The 25,547-nt window shown below is 30.5% G+C and overlaps 1 protein-coding gene and 1 long non-coding RNA gene across 6 annotated transcripts; one reads left to right on the forward strand and one right to left on the reverse strand.

Annotated features, from left to right (window-relative positions):
* Positions 1-292: 292 nt before the first annotated feature.
* LOC145964321 (uncharacterized) lies at positions 293-2,051 on the reverse strand. The gene is made up of 3 exons (XR_014436410.1): positions 1,621-2,051; positions 1,221-1,265; positions 293-771 (listed from the first exon to the last, which is right to left on the reverse strand). It is a non-coding gene; the product is annotated as an uncharacterized LOC145964321 (long non-coding RNA).
* LOC145964311 (cytochrome P450 4C1-like) lies at positions 674-20,922 on the forward strand. 5 transcript variants are annotated; one of them, XM_083086929.1, is made up of 13 exons: positions 674-929; positions 2,595-2,801; positions 7,112-7,221; positions 7,482-7,572; positions 11,038-11,223; positions 11,463-11,556; positions 16,512-16,614; positions 16,781-16,886; positions 19,218-19,324; positions 19,403-19,471; positions 19,889-20,057; positions 20,264-20,443; positions 20,515-20,922. In XM_083086929.1, the coding sequence occupies exons 2-13, from the start codon at positions 2,648-2,650 to the stop codon at positions 20,727-20,729; spliced, it is 1,584 nt and encodes a 527-aa protein (XP_082943055.1). In that variant the 5' UTR covers positions 674-929; positions 2,595-2,647; the 3' UTR covers positions 20,730-20,922. The 5 variants fall into 5 exon arrangements, with proteins under 5 accessions (XP_082943055.1, XP_082943058.1, XP_082943059.1 ...); XM_083086932.1 differs by having other exon boundaries at positions 2,600-2,801; XM_083086933.1 differs by having other exon boundaries at positions 675-929; positions 2,683-2,801; positions 20,515-20,921.
* The last annotated feature ends 4,625 nt before the right edge of the window (positions 20,923-25,547 follow it).

Genomic DNA, 25,547 nt, shown 5'->3' on the forward strand with positions numbered 1-25,547 from the left:
TCGAAACAACTATATGTTTTCTTTACACCAATTGATTCCTCTCATTATTTTGTACGTAAAAGTATTAAGGTAAGATAATCAAAAAATGAATATTTTACAAGATATTTTACGGTTTATGTAAAATTAAGAAATTATTTCAAGCCTCATAACTCGGAAAGTACTTAATGAAAACTAACTTAATTATAGTGTTTTAGAAAGCTCTCGAGATGAGCTACAAGAATATGTAATAAAAAATAGGGAGTTCCATCTAAAAGAATTAAGTTGATCTTGAAATCTCCTTAATGCCTTTATCTATAAAAATATCTGTTGTACCATACGATGTCCCCCTCTGTGTCAAACATCTTTTGATATAAAAATATTTTCATAGCTCTTCAACTTTAGCTAATATTCACATCGGTCACTTTATATGAATCACCCTGTATATATATACACACACACACACACACACACACACACACACACACACATATATGTAATTCTTTTATCAGCAAAACAGAGGATCTGTATAGCACGCTTCAACCAACTGATATTCTAATATTGATAATCAATGGACAAAAAAGTCTGATGCAACATGTAGAATTTATGAAATAATTCCAATTGATAGTATTCCCGCTAGTCTAACTCCCCTACTATGCCGAGATAGGAGAAATAACATGTTGTTCCACTGTTATTATTCATCGAGCAGTTAGTAGTTATGTGCGAATCTCACTGTTAAGACGCGTTGTGTACTATTATCATCATTTTTATCCGCATTTTTGTGTCCAGATATCTCTGAAAGTTAAATATAGAAATATATAGAACAATATTATATCATATCCAATTAATCATATAAAAAGAATTTATTGTGGACAATCATACATACAATTTCTCATCTATTGAAAAAAATAGACGAGAGTTTAAAGTTAGAAGAAAATTTTGAAAAAATTTATGTGAGTAAAAATTAATCAATTAAAAATTTTTTATTCTTTGACGGTCACTATCTTATGTATTTCCAACAAACTCGATGAAAAAAGTGATTAAAAGTTTATTAAGAAGTTAAAAAAGTTGTTATATCATCTGTCTAATATTATGTAGGATTTCCTTATTAAATAAAAATTTTAAATTTAATTATATATATTTTTTAATCTAGATGTAATAAAATAAAAAATACTCTATAGTATTTTTTATTTTGATTTAGATTTTTTAGATTATAACGTGTTCAAAATTTTGAAGGAAATCACCTTTATGTTTGTTCTGAGTATCTCATCTCTTTCGAAGTAAACTGACTGAAAATAATAATTGTATTTATTTAATTAAGATAGAAAAGAAATACCATTTGCAGACTTTTAAGTCTATTTACACATATTCATGACGTGTTAGTGCCGTATCAATATCGTGTCAGTAACATCCGTAATATCAGTGATGATTATTCACATATATCCGTATAGTTTGATCAGTTTAAACTTACTTAGTAATTTTCAAGATGTCAGTTTACAGACGATGAATTGGCAATGATTAGGCAATATACAGTTTAAGAGTAAAATATGTTTCGAAATATTTATAATACTGTAATATGTTGTATTTATTCTGATAAGTAATATGTCTGAAATAAAAAATATTAATGTAATATAGGATATTTACCATCTTCTTTCATATCTGTTCTAATCTTTCTTCAAATACCGAGTTTGAAAGAAGTGTCCATATTTAGGATGTGATAAATCGTATAGCACCGGATATTGACGCACTAATTCAATGAGTTGTTCGTCATTCATTTTTACAAGCCTAAAAATGTCTATATGAATATAGGTATAAGCTTATAAAGATTTTTCCATGTGAAGCAAATCACTTTTTTTAAGTCAAGATGTAGATTTGGATGCAAATAAAATATTATATTAAGCATAATTTTGCTGTAAAATTTTATCGTAAAATTACACAATACAATATTTTATTTTCATCTAAATCCACGATTTGATCCAAGTGATCTGCTTGGCACCAAATACTCTATAAATAAATTTATTGACAGTCGTAATGTATCCGTGGAAAAGCAAAAATATCGTTTACAACAAACATAATATCACTATGCGGATACTGAACTGAAACTGAACGATCCGAATACAATACTGCGTCGGACATGTGTGAACACGTTCATCTAAAAACAAAGGGACGATATTTATCATCACTGATACTGACGGAAAATCACGAAACTGAATGGATACGGCACTGACACGTCACAGATATGTGTAAATAGACCTTATCGTAAAAATAATTTACCGCTGCGAAATGATGATGAAATCGCAATGACTTATATCGAGAGAGAGATTGAATCTTTTGAATTGAAGTGTGAATTTTGATTATATTGTCACTTTTCTAGTAATTTTTTTGAATGTAAGTGTATTAACTATATTAAATGTAAATGTATTAATTATATTAAATGTAAATGTATTAATTATATTAAATGTAAATAATATATTAACTATAAAAAATATATAATTAGTACATTTCATTTTATTTATGATTATCTTAATCTTATCTTGATGTATATATTTAAGATATCAAAGTAATTATTATTCTGATAAAGCGAATATATTATCTATGTCATGATATGTGATTCAAAGATCAGAGGAATTCAAGAAGATTGAACTTTATTAGACGACACATCGAATCAAAGATGATTATTATTATATTTTTATTATCCATTCTTAGTTTATTAGTATATAATTATTATGTGCATCATGGAAGAAATGGGCAACTTATTAATCTTATCCCTGGACCACTAGGCTATCCGATTTCTGGTAATTCAATGGAATTCCTTGTTTCAGCAGGCAAGTAAAAATTTCTAATATTTCAGTTAAGTAAAAATTTCAAGTATTCACATTAATCAGCGTATCCATCATTTATAAAGAAGCGAAAGTTAAATGTATTCTGAAACACATACATATACTTATCAATATTATTGAGTATTAAATACACAGGCCTGCGAAGGTCAGTTACAAAAAGCAGAGTAAAAATCTGATAGGTTTTTTGATGCTGAAAAAGAATCTGGCCGCAGAATTTCCCCAGCACATCAAGTTTTCGAGTAATTTATAATTAAATAGTTCAAAAACGGCAATTTCGGCAAATTTCATGAATTTATTATAGAAGAACCTAATTTTTTGAAATATTTTTGCCAATGGCATCATATCAAGAGATACGGTAATGTCTCACGCCAAGTTCATGCGAAACATTCCGTGTATCTATACCACGGTCTTGTATACAGGTCTGGGCACATCGGCGAAAATATGTGAGCAGAAGTGACGCCAATATGGCGTCTACAGTGGGCCGATTATCAGGAGCGTAGACACGTTTTCGGCACCCAAAAGATAACAATTGTTTTACAATTTATATTTTTTATTGACATTAATATATTTTAATAAAATTATTATAATAAAATTAAACATTATATTTTCATAAAACGTAACATGTTATAACAAAAAATAAATGTTAATTATTAACTTTTATAATAGTATTTTGCTTGCCTCTTTTTTGTGGCACTTATTTTTTTTGCATTTTTATTTATCTGTTGAGAATATTGCCTCATCCTTAAGCGTAAATAGTATGTAATTGCATAGGATAGGAGCTCAGAACCATGCTCTGTGCAAGGAAATAAAAATTTATAGTTATTTAACATTTCATTAACTCTCCTCATAAACATTTGGGGAAGATACATGCTTTGAGAAATAAGCTTCGACTTCTCGAAGCATTAAAAAAAAATTTGTATTAGGGTGGATTAAAAAACCTCTTGATTTTAAATTGACAATTTCAGCAGAGGGTAACTGGGAGAAGGCTTTAGGTATCCGTATAGCTATTTTACATATATCACAAGCAAAATGCTTTTCTATTTGTTTGCAGACGTATCCTGAAAAAAGAAACTAATATTATATTTTTAATCGGAACAAAAAGCATGGAAAATCATTGTCCTAGTTTTATAAAACCTAAAAAAAAATTAATAAAAAACCTGCAAATAAAATAATGTGATTTAAAGTACTGACACAGGAATTTGTTATGTGAGGTTCAAAAATTTTTAAATAATAATTATTTTTATATAATAATAATAATAATAATTATTATTATAATTATTACTTTTATATCAAAATAAATTTCACAGGTCATCATTAATTATCATCTTTATTGATAATTTAATAATTAAATTATCAGTAAACATGATTTTTCACAAATAACCTGTCACGTAGTAAATTATACAGTCGACGACCGCTGCATGAGAATAATCATGTTCGACGACATCATCAAATTCCCACTCATTTTCTTCAATGATCTCATCCAATTTTGCCACAAATATACGGCACTATGTTGTCTGACAAAACATGTCAACTGCGCTTGCGCGTCGGACTATTATAGTCGCCATATTGGCGTCACTTCGCTCACACAGGTTATAGTAGAGCTAGTATAGGAGTGCCCAGACCTGTATACAAGACCGTGATCTATACGCGAGTCGGACAATTGAAAATAACTCAGATTACCGGATTTCAATAACGGCTGAACAGATCGAATTCTTACTAGGATTAATCGATAGAGCGAGTTCAAATTATATAAAGAAAGTATCTTTATTTTTGTGCTATATGATCTATAAATGCAGATATCATATGACGCAATATTGAAATTTTCATTTAAGAAACGTCTTTATCACCGTCATCAACACATATGTACACAACACATAGAAAGAGAAAACATACAGTTCCTACTCTCGACAGAAGATTACGCTAGCGATGCTTTGCGATATTAATGACGTGTATCATTAACCGCATTTTGAGTAGTAACAAATAATAAAGTGCAGGTAATTATCTAGAAGAACGGCAACCTCACCGATGACTTTGACCTTGACATATGTGGTCAAGGTCATGATCCTGAGTAACCTCCAAAAAGTTTTAGTTGGCGGTCATTGTTTATTAAGAAGTTATTAACAATTTAATTCTGTAGTAAAAACATAGTAAAAACATGCATGGTACCAAGATGGTAAAGGTTGATATTAGGGGACTCACCTCCGATGAGCTTCACCTTGACATATGTTATCAAGATCACTATCCTAAGTAACATGCAAAAGATTTTAGCCGTCGCTCGTTGTTTATTAAAAAGTTATAAACAAAAGAAGTTTTACGAATTTCACATAATTTTTGGACACCATGTACAATAACAGACCTCTTGTCGCGTTGAAAGTTATAAACGTGAATAAACGTAAAGAAAAACGCAAAAAAAAGCAAATTAAAGGTAAATAAAAAAAAGGTAAACAATTTAAATTTATATAGAATTTAATACAATTTAATACAATTAAAAAAAATCACAAATGTATGTGTACACACACACACACGCGCGCGCGCGCGGGGGGGGTGCAAGGGGGGCCATCGGCCCCCCTCGCGCAACCACCCCGCCGGTAGGCAAGGTGGATCTCGCTTTACAACTTACAGCATATATCCATTGTGATTGAACTCTTCGCAATGCGTCCCCTATCGGCGGGGTGGTTGCGGGAGGGGGGCCGAAGGCCCCCCTTGCACCCCCCGCGCGCGCGCGTGCGCGTGTGTGTATGTGTGTGTGTACACATATTGTCACGGATGGATTCTGTCGCTCGTTGATCAAATGGGCATATAGACACGTCTGACCTCCTCCCACATACATCCCTATCTTTTCTGGAGTAAACTTTGCTTCACCTTGCAAAATACACGCGAGATCCACACCATCTCTGAGTCAGTGCGAAACGAGGTCTATGGTTCTTCGCTTCACATGGAAAGTTGCAAACCCATGTGGAACCACACAATAATATACTTCGTTTCGCGCTGACTCAGGGGTGGTGTGAGGTAAACCTCGTTTCGCATGGAAAGTTGCAAACCCATGTGGAACCATACAATAATATACTTCGTTTCGCACTGACTTAGCGGTGGGGTGGATCTCGCTTTGCATGGAAAGTTGCAAACCCATGTGGAACCATACAATAATAGACCTCGTTTCGCGCTGTCTCAGGGGTGATGTGAGGTGGACTTCGCTTTGCATAGAAAGTTAAAATAACCTTGACCTTTTTAGAAGTCAAATCAACATTGCTTAGGAATTTATATATCGCATGTTGCATATAATTTGTGGAAATTTTTTCGTTAATAATTTTTTAATAAACAACGAGTGACGGCTAAAATCTTATGAAGGTTACTCAGAAGGGTGACCTCTATAACATATGTCAAGATCAAGGTCATTAGAGGTTATTCCCCTAAAATAAATAATTACCAAATATTTGACTAAATATTTCATGGTTTATGTAAAATCAAGAAATTATTTCTTATAACTCGAAAAGTACTCAATGAAAAAATACTGTACTATAGTGTTTTGGAAAGCTCTCAAGATAAGCTATAAGAATGTGTAATGAAAAGTAAGAGGTTGCATTTGAGAAATTAAAGGTAAGGTTTCGTGTGACCTTCACACAACTGTCCAAGGTCAAGCTAATCAGTAAATAGACCATTTCAATCCCTACAACTTTTATTTAAAATATTTTTCTGTACAACCCATATTTTTCGAAATAATCCGGTGTTTCGACTTTTTTGTTACACCCTTTTTGTATAGTTACAACTGTTGTATTGTCTACAAAAATAGTGATATAAAAAAATTGCGTTAACTAAGAATAAAAATTTGTACAAAATAAATAGAAGTACAAGAAAGAAAATTTGTACAAGTTAAATAGAAATATTTTAATTGAAAACTCTGTTATACAAAATGGTTGTTTTAATTTTCAAAAATAATAATATTAAAAAATTAAAAATTAATTTAAAAGTTGAAAACTGAAAATTAATATAAAACAAAAAAGTAATAAAAAATTAATTAAAAAAACTTGGCTGCGGCCAGATTCGTTTTCAGCAAAAAATCTATCAGATTCTGCTCTGCTTTTTGTAACTAACCAAACCTAAAATTTCACAAGCTCTTATTTTTAAAATAATTCAAACTTATCAGTTTAATTCTTTTCACAATAATATTTATAATCTTAATTATTATTAAATTGTTTTCAATGTATTTCACTGCTGATATAGTGATTATTTACAATAATAATAAAATTAATCCAAAATTTTGTGTCAATATTTATAATATTTTTTTATATTTTCAGAAGAACAATGGAAATGGATGCATACCACATTTGACAAATATTATCCCATTACAAAACTTTGGGCTTTCTTTAGGCCTATTGTATCTATTCGTCATCCAGATGACTTGGAAGTAATGAAATATAAAAGAAATTCAATTTTAGAAAATGAATTATGATATAGCTAAATTTGAAAATCTTGCATTTGAAAAAAATTTTTGTCTGTAAAAAAATGTTTTTTCAAAAAATAAAAAGAGAAAATCATTAAAGATAATAATTTAAAATATGAGAGATTTTAACTAAATTATTTGAATATCTCGGAATGAATGTTATACAATAAACTAATATTTCATGCTTAACATCTGTTATTATTCTCAATCTTCTGTAATTTCAGATCATACTAAGCAGCACTAAACACATCGAAAAAAGTAAAACATATGACTTATTACATCCTTGGCTCAGCACAGGTCTTCTCACCAGCACAGGTAATGTTAATAACTTTTCGGATATACTTTAATATTATAATAGTAAAACTGCTGTTTAGGGGACCCAGCTCGAATGACCTTGATCTTGACATATGTTGTCACGGTCACTGTCCTGAATAACGTGCAGGAGGTTTTAGCCGTCGCTCGTTGTTTATTAAAAAGTTATTAACAAAAGAAGTTTTATAAATGGAACTTAATTTTCGAACACCATGTACGTTAAATCTGTACTTCTTGAGTGGAAATCAACACACACACACATACACACACACACACACACACACGCGGGAGGTGCAAGGGGGGCCTTCGGCCCCCCTCCCGCAACCGCCCCGCCGGTAGGGGACGCATTGCGAAGAATTCAATCACAATGGATATATGCTGTAAGTTGTAAAGCGAGGTCCACCTTGCCTACCGGTGGGGTGGTTGCGGGAGGGGGGCCGAAGACCCTCCTTGCACCCCCCGCGCGCGCGCGTGTGTGTGTGTGTGTGTACACATACATTTGTGATTTTTTTAAATTGTATTAAATTGTATTAAATTCTATATAAATTTAAATTGTTTACCTTTTTTTTATTTACCTTTAATTTGCCTTTTTTTCGTTTTTCTTTACGTTTATTCACGTTTATAACTTTCAACGCGACAAGAGGTCTGTTATTGTACATGGTGTCCGAAAATTAAGTTCCATTTATAAAACTTCTTTTGTTAATAACTTTTTAATAAACAACGAGCGACGGCTAAAACATTACTCAGGACAGTGACCTTGACAACATATGTCAAGGTCAAGGTCATTCGGGCTGGGTCCCCTAAACAGCAATTTTACCATAAATTTATATAACTTGTAAGCTAATTAGTTTAGAAAAGAGGAGATTTACGCTTAAATGCAAACGCAATATATTGAGGAATAATTTTATCGTTACATATATATATATATATATATATACTCAAAACAATTAGGGGAGCACTTTAAAACCTGCAAATTTTGTCGATATTTAAGAGGCTGTATCTCAGATTCTAGGGATCGCAGGACAACTTCTCTTAACGCGTTTTAAAGGGTGAAGCTTCTACTTTAAAATGGCTTAAGTGAAATTTTCCGTCCCATTAAACTGTCTTTTTTGCGAAGATCAAAAGCAAGTAGTGTTAGAGTCCTAAAAATTTCATGACTTTGAAGCCTTCTACGGGCAAAGCAAGGACGAGGCGAAAAATGTCATTATATCAGTTTTAAAGTTGGGAACTTTCCCTTTAAAATGCCGTAAAGAAAATTGCTCTAGCATGCCTAGGAGCTGAGTTATCAGGTGATAACGCTCGTCCTCATACCGCTGCGCTGACAAGAGAATTTTTGCGGGACCACGACATCACTCTCCTCGATCACCCAGCGATGAGCCCGGACTAGAATCCCATAGAACACTTTTGGGATTTAATAGGTCGTCAGTTGAGAGATCGTCCAAGACATCCAACAACATTAGTTGAACTGGAAAGATTCCTCCAGGAGATCTGGCAGGAAATCCCTCAAGCTGAAATCAGCAGATGCATTAATATGAGAGATAGACTAAATGAGGTGATTAATCGAAAGGGCGGCAACACCTCATTTTAAATTAATAGCGCGCACATACACACGCACGCACACACACACACACACACACACAGCAGAGAGAGTTTGGAGTCATTAAATACCACGGGAATGACGAACCGTGGGGTCTTTATCTCTGCTGACACACACACACACACACATACACATGATGTGCAAACTTCGACCGAGCAACCTCCTCGTGATGCACATCGGATAACGCGAATGCCAATGGTACTTAACTAAAATCTTGCAAAATGCAAGGTTTACTTTGGAATCCGATAACTCAGCTCCTAGGCATGCTAGAGCAATTTTCTTTACGGCATTTTAAAGGGAAAGTTCCCAACTTTAAAACTGATATAGTGACATTTTTCGCCTCGTCCTTGCTTTGCCCGTAGAAGGCTTCAAAGTCATGAAATTTTTAGGACTCTAACACTACCTGCTTTTGATCTTCGCAAAAAAGACAGTTTAATGGGACGGAAAATTTCACTAAAGCCATTTTAAAGTAGAAGCTTCACCCTTTAAAACGCATTAAGAGAAATTGTCCTGCGATCCCTAGAATCTGAGATACAGCCTCTTAAATATCGACAAAATTTGCAGGTTTTAAAGTGCTCCCCTAATTGTTTTGAGTAGTGTATATACAGGGTAGCTGATAACTTTTCGCGGTCCCGAAGTGTAAAGGTAGATTGGCTCAAATTAAGAAGGAAGGTCCTCTACTGTTTTGCGATATTTGCAATAATTAACGAAGAATTAATTAAAGAAGATCAGCCAATGCGCGTGGCTAGAGGCGCGCGGCGGTGAAGGCGATTTAATTGTAACATAATGGCAGCACACGGCGAAGTGGTGATTGGGGAGAGGAGGAGCGATAAGTGTGTAGGCGCGCGGCGAAGGCTCCTTCCCAATCACCACTTCGCCACGCGCCGCTATTATGTTACAGTGAAACCGCCTTCACCGCCGCGCGCTTCTAGCCACGCACACTGGCCTATCTTCTTTAATTAATTTTTCGTTAATTATTGCAAATATCGCAAAACAATAGAGGACCTCCCTTCTTAATTTGAGCCAATCTACCTTCACACTTCGGGACTGCGAAAAGTTATCAGCCACCCTGTATATATATATAGTCTCAATTACATAGAAATAATACATTTTTAATAAAAAAATTGAATTAAATCAAATATCGTCATATCACAGATTTTTTTCTTTAATAAATTTTAATTTATTTGTACCTGCTAATTGAATAAAATTTTAATTACATAATAATATAAAATTTACTTGAAGCTTGCAATTACTATATAAATATCATAAGAAGAAGATATAAAAAATTATAAAAAAGTAATAATAAAGCAGAAATAAAAATTTCAAATATATAAATAATTAAAATTATTTAAGAACACAGGCCTGCGAAGGTCAGTTACAAAAGGCAGAGTAGGTGAATCTGATAGATTTTTTGATATTAAGAACGAATCTGGCCGCAGAATTTCCTCAGCACATTAGGTTTTCGAGTAATTTAAAATGGCAGTTTCAACAAATTTCATGAATTTATAATGGAAAACCTAATTTTTTGAAAGACTAGTACTATACGATGCCATTGGCAAAAATATTTCAAAAAATTAGGTTCCAAAAAATTAGAGTTCCCTCATAATAAATTCATGAAATTTGCCAAAATAGACATTTTTGGACTATTTAATCACAAATTACTCAAAAACCTGACGTGCTGGAAAAATTCTGCGGCCAGATTCGTTTTCAGCAAAAAATCTATCAGATTCTGCTCTGCTCTTTGTAACTAACCAAACCTAAAATTTCGCAGGCCTGTGGAATTAATCAATTATAAGAAAAATAATCTTACATAATCGTATATAGTATTATATTTTATCATGCAAAATTTATATTATTTTATTTTATTTTAGGCACCAAATGGCAAACGCGACGAAAGATACTAACACCTGCATTTCATTTCAATATATTGAATCAATTTATTGATATCTTGGTGAAAGAGAGTGATCGCATGACAAAGTCTTTGAAGAATGTAAAAGGCACAATTATAAAGGATTTAGTACCATTTATTAGTGAACATACGCTGAATGCGATATGCGGTAAGGTTTTTAAGATTCCTATTGTACTTTGTTTATAGTTATGTTCGAGGTCTTTTATTCTAAATAATCATAGTTTAAGAGAAGAACAAAATTTGTTCTTGTATAAAACATTCTGATACAATAAATTAACTACGATTGATATTCGTTTTTCATACCTAATGTTAAAATTATCAATAAAATATTTAACTTTAATATTTTATGGTTATGTTTTCGGCCTTACATAACAAATGCATTTATAGAAACTGCCATGGGTATCTCTCTGCACGATTTCGGAAAGTCCCAACAACAATATCGAGAGGCGGTTCACCAAATAATCGAACTGTTTATTTATAGGTAATTTACAGACATACAGATATTGTATGGATATAATAAATAATTGTTATACGTAGATGTACAATTCTTTAAATTATGGTTGTAATATCTATATCTTTCAAGAGAAAGATATTTATTGATAATGAAGATGAATCATATAAACAAGTAAGACATCGATGTTTAAATTAGCCATCAAAACGTATTGCACTTATCTATATATATACATATTTGATTTCGAAATAAAAAAGTTTGCAGTTGAATTGCACAATGAAGTCTAATTACTTTTGACCAAAGAATGTATAGTTGTAAAAGAATATAATGTTAAAAAAATTTTCTGCATATCTTCTTAACATATGTATATACACACACATATATATATATATACATACATACACACACACACACACACACACACGTGTGTGTGTGTGTGTGTGCGTGCGTGCGTGCGTGTGTGCGTGCGTGCGTGCGTGCGTGCGCGCGCGCGCGCGCGTGTGTGTGTGTGTGTGTGTGTGTGTACATATGTTAAGAAAATATGCAGAAAATTTTTTGAACATTATATTCTTTTACAACTTTTAGTCAAACAACTTTTGTCTGAAACGTTCTTTTCTACAATTAAAAATAAAAAAGTTATTCGAGGTGATCGATTAAAATGGGACACTATATATATATATATATATACAGGGACACTATATATATATATATATATACAGGTTTACCAAAAGTGTGGAAACGAAACAATTGGTGTAAAGAACGGAAACGAATCAATTGGTGTAAAGAAAACACATAATTGTTTCGAAAAAAAAAATGTAATTGCAAATTACATATTTTTTCTTCGAAACAATTATGTGTTTTCTTTACACCAATTGATTCCTTTTATTATTTTGTACATAAAAGTATTAAGGTAAGATAATCGAAAAATGAATATTTTACTAGATATTTTATGGTTTGTGTAAAATTAAGAAATTATTTCAAGCCTCATAACTCGAAAAGTCCTCAATGAAGAAATACTTTATTATAGTGTTTTGAAAAGCTCTCAAGATAAGCTGCAAGATAATGTAATAAAAAATATAGGGTTCCATTTAAAAAATTGAACCTTCACATAACCTTGACAACGCTATTCGAGGTCATAATAATGTTGCTGTGTAATGCGCCACATAAAACCCTATAACTTTTGTATGAAACATTTTTTTTTTAAATGCGTATTTTTCGAAATATTAAGGGGTTTCCACACTTTTGGTAAACCCTGTATATATACAGAGTGTCCCATTTTAATCGATCACACCGAATAACTTTTTTATTTTTGATTGTAGAAAAAAACGTTTCAGACAAAAATTGTTTGACTAAAAGGGGGACATAAGATGACGCCATTGGTTTGACCTTGGATAATTGTTTGAAGGTCACATGAAGGTCACATGAAGGTCACATGAAGGTCACCTTTAATTTTTTAAGCGGAACCCCCTATTTTTTATTACATATTCTTGTAGCTTATCTTGAGAGCTTTTCAAAACTACAACACTATAATAAAGTATTTTTTCATTGAATACTTTTCGAGTTATGAAACGAAATAATTTCTTAATTTTACATAAACTATAAAATATCTAGTAAAATATTCACTTTTTGATTGTTTTATCTTAATACTTTTATGTACAAAATAATGAGAGAAATCAATTGGTGTAAGGAAAACACATACTTGTTTCAAAGGAAAAATATGTAATTTGCAATTAACAATTACATATTTTTTCTTGAAAACAACTATGTTTTTTCTTTACACCAATTGATTCCTCTCATTATTTTGTACGTAAAAGTATTAAGGTAAGATAATCGAAAAATGAATATTTTACAAGATATTTTACGGTTTACGTAAAATTAAGAAATGATTTCAAGCCTCATAACTCAGAAAGTACTTAATGAAAACTAACTTAATTATAGTGTTTTGGAAAGCACTCGAGATGAGCTACATGAGTATGCAAAAGCATGTAGGGTATCCTATTTAAAAAGTTGGAGGTGACCTTCACGTGACCTTCAGATGACTCTTCGAGGTCAAACTAATGGCACCATCTTATGTGCTCCTTGAAACCATATAACTTTTGTTTGAAACATTTTTCTCTAAATTGCTTCGTTTCCGAGATATAAATTTAACACTTTACGTGGGCCACCCTGTATATACAGGGTGTTCGGAAATTCAATCGCCAAATTTTCAGAGATTGTCGGGGGCACCATAAGAATCATTTTTTGCAAATGAACCTGGGGTCGGAAACGGGTCATTACATCGCTACGGCATATGGAGTGTTCGAAAGAATCGAGACCTCGAAATATCACAAATAAATAGAAGTTTTACAAAAAATTGTTTCAAACAAAAGTTGTAGGGTGTAAAAGGTCTATTTACTGGCGCCATGTGTTTGACCTTGGATGGCCAAGGTCACGACAAGGCCACCTTGAATTTTTGAAATGGAACCCTCCACTTTTTATTGCATATTCTTGTAGCCCTTCTCGAGACCTTTTCAAAGCACTAATTTTACCAACTTTAAGTAAGTCGTTTCGAAGTTATCGAACTTTTCATGGTAAGATGTCTCGCCCACGAAGGCAAGAGATCCAAACACAAATCCGATTCGGCTGGAACAAGCACCGATCTTGTCTTCATCGGCTGGATCAGCCACCGACCTTGCCATGGTTGGTTAGATCATCTTCCAATCTGGGAATCGAATTTGTGTTTGGATCTCTTGCCTTCGTGGGCGAGACATCTTACCATGAAAAGCTCGATAACTTCGAAACGGCTTACTTAAAGTTGGTAAAATTAGTGCTTTGAAAAGGTCTCGAGAAGGGCTACAAGAATATGCAATAAAAAGTGGAGGGTTCCATTTCAAAAATTCAAGGTGGCCTTGTCGTGACCTTGGCGACGCCATCCAAGGTCAAACACATGGCGCCAGTAAATAGACCTTTTTACACCCTACAACTTTTGTTTGAAACAATTTTTTGTAAAACTTCTATTTTTTGTGATATTTCGAGGTCCCGACTCTTTCGAACACTCCATATGCCGTAGCGATGTAATGACACGTTTCCGACCCCAGGTTCATTTGCAAAAAATGATTCTTATGGTACCCCCGACAATCTCTGAAAATTTGGCGATTGAATTTCCGAACACCCTGTATATATATATATATATATATATATATATATATATATATATATATATATATACAGGGTGTCGCAGACCACAAGTATCAGCCGAATATCGTAAAAACTGAGCGCGGCAGACAAAAATATTTCAGACAAAAGTTGTAAGGTTTCAAGTAATGCATTACATGGCGATATCAGTATGACCTTGAAGAGTGTTGTCAAGGTCACCGTCAATTTCTTAAATGGAAGTCCCTATTTTTTATTGCATATTCTTGTAGCTTATCTCGAGGGCTTTCCAAAACACTATAATTAAGTTAGTTTTCATAAGTACTTTCCGAGTTATGAGGCTTGAAATAATTTCTTAATTTTACATAAACCGTAAAATATCTTGTAAAATATTCATTTCTCGATTATCTTACCTTAATACTTTTATGTACAAAATAATGAGAGGAATCAATTGGTGTAAAGAAAACATAATTGTTTCGAAGAAAAAATATGTAATTTGCAATTAACAATTACATATTTTTTCTTAAAAACAACTGTGTTTTTTCTTTACACCAATTGATTCCTCTCATTATTTTGTACATAAAAGTATTAAGGTAAGATAATCAAAAAATGAATATTTTACTAGATATTTTATGGTTTATGTAAAATTGAGAAATTATTTCAAGCCTCATAACTCGGAAAGTACTCAATGAAAAAGTACTTTATTATATCTATATATATATATATATATATATATATATATATATATTGTTTTATAACGATTGTATCAGCGAGCGCAGTAAACTGAACAAAAAAGTCCTCTACCATTGAAATATTAATCAAAATGGATTTGCTAATGACGCGTTTCACGCAGTTAGATTAGAGGATATATTATACCCTAGGCGTATTAACAAAAAGTACGGCTACGAAAAGACGAGAGTTCGGGATTCGCACGGCCAAACGACGCTGACTTTTCATTACCATGCGACACTTGATACTAACATACACTACTCAAAAAAGAAATAGGGAACACTTTTTGTATCCTAAAAATTTTGCTATGTTTAAATCGCTGAAACTCATCGAAAAATCATCGTAGACAAAAAATTAAAAAAGCATTTTGAAGCTTAAAATTTCATCTTTAAGCGCAGTTGGTAGTTTTTTAAAATTTTTTTATCTTCCTTATTCTGCGCTTTGAAAAAAGAAACACACTGTTTAGTTCCTTAAAATTATGTATTTTTAACACGTCGCAACTTGATAACAAAATTTTTCTTTGAAATTCAACTTTTTTCTTGAGAAATTCAACTAAAATTCCATAACCTACAACATTTTGCCTACAAAACGCTTTTTTTTAAATTTTCCTTCGATTTTTTTTTGACTGAGTAATACGATTTTGAAGATAAACCAGTACTTTTTAGATATGATGTCGATATTCGGCGAGAAATCATCGTAAGAGAAGAAATAAGAAAAGTATTTTGAAGCTTGAAATTTCAACTTTAACGCGCTATCGTTAATTTTTAAAATTTGTTTATCTTTCTTGTTCTACGTTTTAAAAAAGAACATTGTTTTGTTCCTTAAAATTACGTATTTTTGACACTCTGCAGTTCGATAAAAAAATTTTTCGAAAAAATGTTACGAGCATTGATACAATCTTTATGAGATATCCTGCGCATATATATATATATATATATATATATATATATATAAAATTCTAATTTTACTATATATTTTCTTCATATATTTACTTAAAATTTTCTTTATAATTTTGCGTGGCCTTAATAATAGTTTTAGAATTTAGTTTTAAATAATAGTTTTAAATATTTTTACAAAATTATATTATTATTGAAATTATATAATCTTATCTAATTACGATTTAGATTACCAAGATATTGGCTTCATAATAATCTGTTATTCGCGTTGTCACCACAAGGAAGGAGACAAAAAAAGGTCCTTAAAATATTACATAGATTTACGGAAAAAGTAAGTTATATCAAGTACTCTCTCCTTTATATGAAATTACAATAAATTTCATAATTTTCATGCAGTCAGTTTATGGGATTATATTATATAGATATCAACATTTTATTATTATTTAATGTGTTATTTAATAAAAATCATAAAAAAATTTAATTATGTATTTATGTAGATTATTGCAGAAAGGAAATTTTATCATGAATGCACCAATGGTCGATACTTAAAAAACATTGAAAGTGGAAAAAAGCCGGAGATAGATGATACAGAAGTGTTCGGAAGTACGTAAGATGATCAAAGCTCATGCAGCACAGAAAAGTTGCAAGACATTGCAGAAATTTTCATTGCAGAATATTTTCACTTTTGAAACATTGCAATATTGCAAACTTTGCTGTATTATTACTGTAAAATTGCGGCAACATTAAGATATTCGCTTTTTTAATATTGCAACGAAACATCATAGTAACATTACAATGTAATGTGCAACGAAACATCATAGTTACATTGCAATGTAATGTGTTGAAGACAATGCAATGTTATTACAACCATCAGTAATATTTGCATATGAAATATTTTTGTTTATAATAGATATCTCAGAAGCTTATAAAAACTTATAAAATATAATTGATTGATGTTTCTATGTTCTTCAAATTACATTGTAAGATGTGTTTATTTAAGGGCTTATTAACCATTTATAAAACATTTAAAAAATGTTTATATGTTTATATTTAGTATTTTTATATATTAAATGTTTATTTCAATAATCTATACACGACTATCTTACATACACTCGGAAATAGGAATACTTTAATACACGCAATATATAAATAGACTATTTATCCATCTTTCTCTCTCTCTCTCCCTCCCTCTCCCCCTAATTTCAAATAATCTGTTTAATATTCTGAATCCCAATCCAAAATATTTTAAATTAACTTAATTATTTTAAATCAGAAATTAAACTGATAACAGAAAAGAAATACACTTTGGATCTTATGTTAGTAGCCTTTGTAAGCTTTATATCCATTTCATAATGAAAAATTGACTAAGTGTTAGTTAAATTTGGTTTTGCCGCATAGCGAAGAAATACATACCACATATTATTACATATTTTCGCTATTTTATAATGTTGTTGCAACAGTGCTAAAATAAAACAATGTCTATTATAAATAATGTCTATTGTAAATAATGTCTATTATAAAATAACGTCTTTGCAATATTTCTACAATACTGCAATGTGCAATGTTGTAACAAGCAATGTTACTACAAACTTCTCTACTGTACGCAAGAGAAAGAGAGAGAAAGAGATTTCTAATTTAAATTTAAATAGCACAATATAATATTATACAGGATGGTCCATTTAAGTAAGGCTACCTTAAATATCTTTTCGAATTGTGATGATGCAAACAATATTTTTTATATAATGTGAATGGTATCGAAGGACTGATATCCGGCAAGAATATTTTCCAAGGTCATATTTTTTGAAGTTTTCAAGGTCATTGATGTTTTTTTATAAATATATATTTTTTTATTACATCGTGATCAATAAATATGTTCAGACATGTATAATAACATGACCTTGAAAAATGACCTCGATTTCCAAAAATTAAAGTTTTACGCAAAACTTATGTCTATCAAGATCGCAGGCTTCGGCCAAGACGTGACAATCGAGAGCCTATAAATGTAAAATAAACATATTTACTATTACAATACTGGTGATCCATGACGATTTAAATATTTTTTTCATTTTTAATTTGTCAGAATATCTACGCGTGTACGAACTGTTCATGATGCATAACTCAACGCAAGAAAAGATTAATATGATATTCATTTGTGATAAAAGTGATTAGTGTTTAAGGGAAACAATTCGAATGTACAAAATTAGAGCTTGTGCTAATATTAATTCTGAAATAATCAAAAGATTATTATAATTGGTTATTGCTCGTTTCAGACAATATATCATCGTAGAGGGATATCACTTTGAACATCTACGAAAATAATAACTTAAAAAAAAGTGAATACCATACCTGTATACATTTCATGATTAAGTCTTCTAGATAGATATTAGTGCAATAAAATATTTTTTTCACATTTATAGGTTTAGGTCTCTCAAAGCCTATGATATCTCGACAAAAATCTTATATAAAATTTTAATTTTCGGAAATCGAGGTCATTTTTCAAGGTCATATTATTATACATGTCTGAATATATTTTTTAATCATCTACACAATGCGGTAAAAAAATATATAGTTGTATGCAAAAAATCATCAATGACCTTGAAAACTCCGAAAAAAATGACCTGACAAAAAAAACTCTTGTCGAATATTGGTTTTTTGACCATTCACATTATATAAAAAATATTTTTTGCATCATCACAATTCGAAAAGATATTTTTTAGGTGGCCTTACTTAAATGGATCACCCTGTATAAATTATACTATTCATCATATATGTATATCATTATATATATAATTACAGACAATGATGCAATATGTTTGTAAAATTTGTTCATTATTAGTAATAAAATTTGATTTTTTAACGAGAACAATGTTAGTTAATTAAGCCACCACGTGCAAAAATGAGAATGCTAATATGTTTATGCTTTTTCACTTTTAGTTAAAAAAAAACGACTAGCTATGTTGGATCTCTTAATAGCGGCATCTCAAGAAGGATTTCTCACTGATTTAGATATCAAAGAGGAAGTTGATACTTTTATGTTTGAAGTATGTATTTGTAAGATTTTTTAAATTTTTTATTTACACATTACATATCTAGACACATATAATATGACGTAATTATAGGGTCATGATACTACAGCGATGGGTATAACATTTGCTTTATTATTATTAGCTCAACACAAAGATATCCAGGTACTTTTTTGTTGATATATATATTTATATTGTGATTTTTATTCAAAATACTACAGATATATAATTTTTGTTGTAATGTATGTTTCTATATACATATGTGTGTGTGCGTGTGCGTGTGCGTGTGCGTGTGCGTGTGCGTGTGCGTGCGTGCGTGCGTGCGTGCGTGCGTGCGTGCGTGAGTGAGTGTGTGTGTGTGTGTGTGTGAGTGGTGTGTGTGTGTGTGTGTGTGTGAGTGGTGTGTGTGTGTGTGTGTGTGTGTATCAGTATATGTATATATTTCAAAAAAACTGAAAAATTAAAATACCTCTCTTTTTAAAATAAATATAAAGAATTTATTAAAATTTATTAATAATTTGTTTGTATTTAAGTGTATAAAAATCAGAATATTATTAATATATTTTAACTATTATTATGCAGGAACGCGTTAGAATTGAAATAAATACCGTGATGCAAGAGAATGGAGGAAAACTTACTATGAGTTCATTGCAAAATTTATTATATTTAGATAGATGTTTAAAAGAAACACTACGTTTATATCCTAGTGTGTTTCTTATATCACGAAAGGCTGCGGAGGATGTAAAATTACGTAATTAATTACTTTTTTTGCATATATATCTTTGAACATATCACACTATATATTAATGAATATAAAGATATAAATATTTAATTACTTTAATATTTTAAAGTACATATTATTTACATATTAAATACATTTTTTTTATTTTTCAATAGAATTATTATTTTTGTAAATCATATCTAATCTTATAAGATATAATCTTATATCTTTTTTAGAATCGTATATGGTTCCTGCTGGAACGACTGTACATCTTAATATCTATGGAGTTCACAGAGATCCTAATTTTTGGCCAAATCCAGAAGTATTTGATCCGGATAGATTTTTGCCCGAGAAGGTCCAAAAGCGTCATCCTTATTCTTATTTACCATTTAGCGCAGGACTACGGAATTGTATAGGTAAATTATTTGTGATTGTCATTTCTCCTTTTTTTTCTATCAATAGTTTTCGATACAATTTCGAATTATAGGACAACGATTCGGTTTGTTGGAAATGAAGACCATGATAGCTCCTTTGGTGTGTAATTTTTATTTAGAACCTGTTGATTATTTAAAGGATCTCGAAATGAAAACTGCTATAGTACTTCGTCCTTCTCATCCGGTTCGTATAAGATTTGTTCCAATTGAATGCGAACAATTTGAAACATTTGAAACAAATACAGGCAGGACAGACGTAAGAAATTGATGTATTGCAAAAGTGGAAGAAAATTTTATCCATGTATTCTATCCGTGTAATTACTTTGAATATTGTGAACAATATATACATTATATATATATATATATATATATATATATATATATATACATATATATATATGTATATATGAAGATATTATATTCAATCATAAAAATATATATACAGAATATTTTAAGTCAGATTTTTGAATAATTAAATTTATGAAATATATTCAATTGTTTGGGAATACTCTATTTTATTTATTACTAAGATATAAAATAAAAAAATCTTATAACATACATTATGATAATTGAGAAGCATTACTGTGATTTTATTGCACTTTTAATACTACTTTAAAAATAGTTTTTGTTACATATCCAACGTGCATATCCGAGTTGTGCATCCGATAAATCTGCTAATATACAGGGTATCCCATTTTAAAAAACGCACCTCGATAATTCTCCAACGACGCATTTTCAGCAAAAATGTTTCAGACAAAAGTTGTATGGGACAAAAGTTTCAAGGGGAACATAAGATGGTGTTATTAATTTGACCTTAAATAGTTACTTGAAGGTCACCTTCAATTTTTTAAATGGAACCGCCTACTCTTTATTGCATGTTCTTGCAGCTCATCTCGAGAGCTTTCCAAAACACTATAATTAAGTTAGTTTTCATTAAGTACTTTCCGAGTTATGAGGCTTGAAATCATTTCTTAATTTTACATAAACCGTAAAATATCTTGTAAAATATTCATTTTTCGATTATCTTACCTTAATACTTTTATGTACAAAATAATGAGAGAAATCAATTGGTGTAAAGAAAACACATAGTTGTTTCGAAGAAAAAATATGTAATTTGCAATTAACAATTACATAGTTTTTCTTGAAAACAACTGTTTTTTCTTTACACCAATTGATTCCTCTCATTATTTTGTAAATAAAAGTATTAAGGTAAGATAATCGAAAAATGAATATTTTACAAGATATTTTACGGTTTATGTAAAATTAAGAAATGATTTCAAGCCTCATAACTCGGAAAGTACTTAATGAAAACTAACTTAATTAATATAAGGGATAAATATTTAATAAGAAAGATTTAACAAAAAGCATTAATAGACGTTTTTTGAAAGCATTTTTTCTTATTTTTCTTAAATCTTTTTATATTTTCGAAGTTAATTTATTAAATTTAAAGCGTTTTGCATTTGTAGCAAACGCGTTTTAATATTACAAATACGTTCCCTGGCGAAAATAAACCGAGCGTTAACAAAGCATGAATTGGAGAGTAAATCTAATGTAACGGAAAAGTGACGGAAGCGTAAACGAAGCTATTAAAAGGCGTAAATTGAAACATCGAAACGTAAAGAAAGCGGCTATTAAGTGTTAGAAAAACGTTAACGAAGCGTCATCAAACTCTCCGACAAGCGTGAACGAAATATCCTTCAAATGTAAACGGAGCGTCATCAAACTCCTTAAGGAACGTAAACGAAACGTTATCGAACTCTCCGACAAACATGAATGAACTCTGGCGAAAATAAATAACGGAGCGTAAGTCGAATATAAGGAAAGAGTAACAGAAGTGTAAACGAAGCTTCTAGGAGGCGTAAATTGAAACAACGAAACGTAAATGAAGCGTTAACACTTCGTTTACGTTTCGTTGTTTCAATTTACGCCTCCTATAAGCTTCGTTTACACTTCTGTTACTCTTTCCTTACATTCGACTTACGATATTTATTTTCGCCAGGAAAATATCTAATATAATTTTTAAAAAACGTAAATGAAATGTCATCAAACTTATTGGCGAATACGGATGCAATGTTTATACTCTACTATATTTATACTGTACCGTTAATATTGCACTTTACATTTTAAATAGATAATAAACGGATTATTTTCGTTTATTCGCCAGACATTTACTTGTCCGACTCATAAAATCAATTTAATATCTGAAGCTTCTGCATCGAGATCAGAAATTAAATTGAAGTATATCTTTAATCTTATTTGTTACTTTGTAAACTTTATATAATTCTCATAACTAAACTTAAATACGATAAAGATAGCGCATCGCACGTCGCGTAGCGGTAAACGAACGAACTAACAGATCCTTGCGTGCTCGCGCGAAACTTTGACGTCCTTAAAAATATTTCTTTAAATTGTTAAAGTGTATGGAAAGTATTTCATACACGTTTTGTGCAGTGTTTAAGCATTGAAGAAATGTGGATGAAGAGTTTCTAAGACAATCAATCAATCATTTAAGTGTATAGGAAGCGTATTGGAGTGCTTCGTTCACATTTTATGGAGCGTTTAGGAAGTGTAAATGAAGAGTTTCTAAATGTCAATCATTGAAGTGTGTGGGAAGCGTATCGGAGTGCTTCGTTCACATTTTATGGAGCGTTTGGGAAACGTAAAGGAAAACATGAAATATTAAAGCGTAAGGGAAGCGTAACGGAATGCTCCGTACACACTTTATGGAGCGTTCGAGAAATATGCATGAAGATTTAAAATCGCGAAGAGTCAATGGGAAGTCAATGAAGCTTCTAAGAAGCGTTTATTCTGTTCGTTTACACTTCTTTGACACTTCGAGAAGCGTTTAATTTTCACCAGGGTTGCACCGTAACATCACTATCTTATCGTGTAATATTTTTAAGGGTAGCCATTTCAACATTGCTGCAAACGTGCAGAAATATTGCAGAAACATTTAGCAATTTCTATGCAACATTACAATGTTTCAATGTTATGTCTTTGCAACATGTTTGCAATCTTTTAGTGCTGTATAGGCTGTGTTAACCCTTTCGCTACGACGGGCAACCATAGTCGCTTATCATGAAACTTTGTACATTTACTCTGGACTTGCAATTTCGATATATAAACGATTTTTTTCCACAATATCATTTGTTTCACACTTTTTTTCCACAAGATATCATTTGTTTCGTACTTCTTTTTTCGTATTACTTTTTTAGAGAACATAGCGATGCCATGTTCATGAATATTTATTTAATGTTATTAGTAGAAGTACTTATTTCAATGTTTCTAATTAAAAATAAGATTAAAAAATTATAAATCTTGAGAAATTATAAATCCTAAAGAAAAGTTTCTTTTTTAAAAAGCGTTGTCAAATCAATTTTTTTAGACGTAAGATGTAAATCCGAATGCTGATGTTGTCTGCGTGTAATGTGTGTGTTTTTGACGCAGCGTCTCGTTCAGCGGGGGCGTTCCAACGGAGAAAAGTATCGTAATGAAAAGTTCAAGAAGTGTCATAAAATATGAGGTCTAGATAATTTGTAGTAAATAGTTGTCCGGAAAGCGAAAGACTCGAGTTCGATTCAGCAACTCAGGAAAAAAGTTTACATCTAATTATATAGAATATATTTGTTTATATCTAATTATATAGATTATATTTGTGTAAATATAATTATATCTAATTATATATAATTATGTATAATAAGGTTCTTTATTATTATTATTTACATATAATTATACAAAATATTTATAACTCTATATCGAATTATACAAAAATATCGAGTATAATACTCGGAAAAGAAAATCTAATATAATTTTGTATATCGATGAAATTATAAAAATATCTATTATAAATATAATAACCCGGGAAGAAAAGTTTATAGATAATTATATACAATTAGATAAATTTAAATATAATTATATATAATTATATATATTAAGATCTATTTATACTATCATTTATATATTATTTTATATTGTTATCAAGATATTTATAACTCCATATCGAATTATACAAAATTATATTAGAATTCTTGCTCGAGTATTATACTCGATATAATTTATATAATTCGATATAAAGTTGCAAATATTTTAATAAAATTACATATAAATAATAATGTAAATATATCTCTCTCTCTTATTATTTATTATTATATATAATTTAATATAATTATATAAATCTATATATAATTGCACCGATTTGATATAATTACATATATTTATACAATTGTATACAATTGAGCCGATAAAGATTTCTAACCCGGGAAAAAAAAGTCCATGTCTATTTATATAAAAAAAAGTAAAATTATATACAGTCTTATATGATTATATATAATATCACATATGATTTTATCAGAGCATACGTTTTTGTATATGCTTAGATATGATGTCCATCTCTGACCATTTCTGATCATAAAAAATGATATTAGATACCTCACGTCATTTTGTACAATCAGACATAGTCAGATACTGATATCATATCTAAGCATGTATAAAAAGCAAAGGTTAGTTTCATGTATGCTTTGATATAAATCATACATGATATTATATATAATCATTTAAGATTATATGATTTTACCTTTCTTTATATAGACAAATATAATTTTTCCTAAAAATAATATCTTGCATTATATATTTAATTAATTATTATGCAGTATTTAAAAACAACAGTTATATTTATATTATTATAGAAGCAACTAAGTGGTACTAGTGGTAGCTAGTGCCCGACAAAAACAGTTACATCACATCCTCGTCGAATCCACGTATTTTACGTGGCTTACGTGGATGCAGATTTATCCACGAATTATCTACGTGGATACAACTTTCTTTTTTCATTATTACATCGAGGTACTTTATTCTCGAAATATCAATGTAGATTTCATGTGGATATTTCTATTGAAATTATGATTAATCATTCAACGACTCGGTAATATTGTAATGTTGAAAGATATTTTATTAAAATTTTTCAATTGTAATTTTGTATCTGAAATATTTCAGAAATATACCTGCATCATGTTTTTTATAATATTTATAATATTTATATTATAATATTATAATATTTATATTTTATATAATATTGTATTTGCAATAT

The sequence above is a fragment of the Camponotus vicinus genome, unplaced genomic scaffold (assembly GCF_025532165.1).
Source record: "Camponotus vicinus isolate PSW18456_S1 unplaced genomic scaffold, iyCamVici1.0 SCAF_13, whole genome shotgun sequence".
Lineage (NCBI taxonomy): Eukaryota > Metazoa > Arthropoda > Insecta > Hymenoptera > Formicidae > Camponotus > Camponotus vicinus.

Bases quoted from the DNA above. Each gene is read 5' to 3' on its own strand.
- LOC145964311 (XM_083086929.1), top strand. From the start codon at position 2,648: ATGATTATTATTATATTTTTATTATCCATTCTTAGTTTATTAGTATAT. The intron at 19,325-19,402 runs GTATGTATTTGT...ACGTAATTATAG, and splicing joins TTGATACTTTTATGTTTGAA to GGTCATGATACTACAGCGAT. The intron at 19,472-19,888 runs GTACTTTTTTGT...ATTATTATGCAG, and splicing joins CTCAACACAAAGATATCCAG to GAACGCGTTAGAATTGAAAT.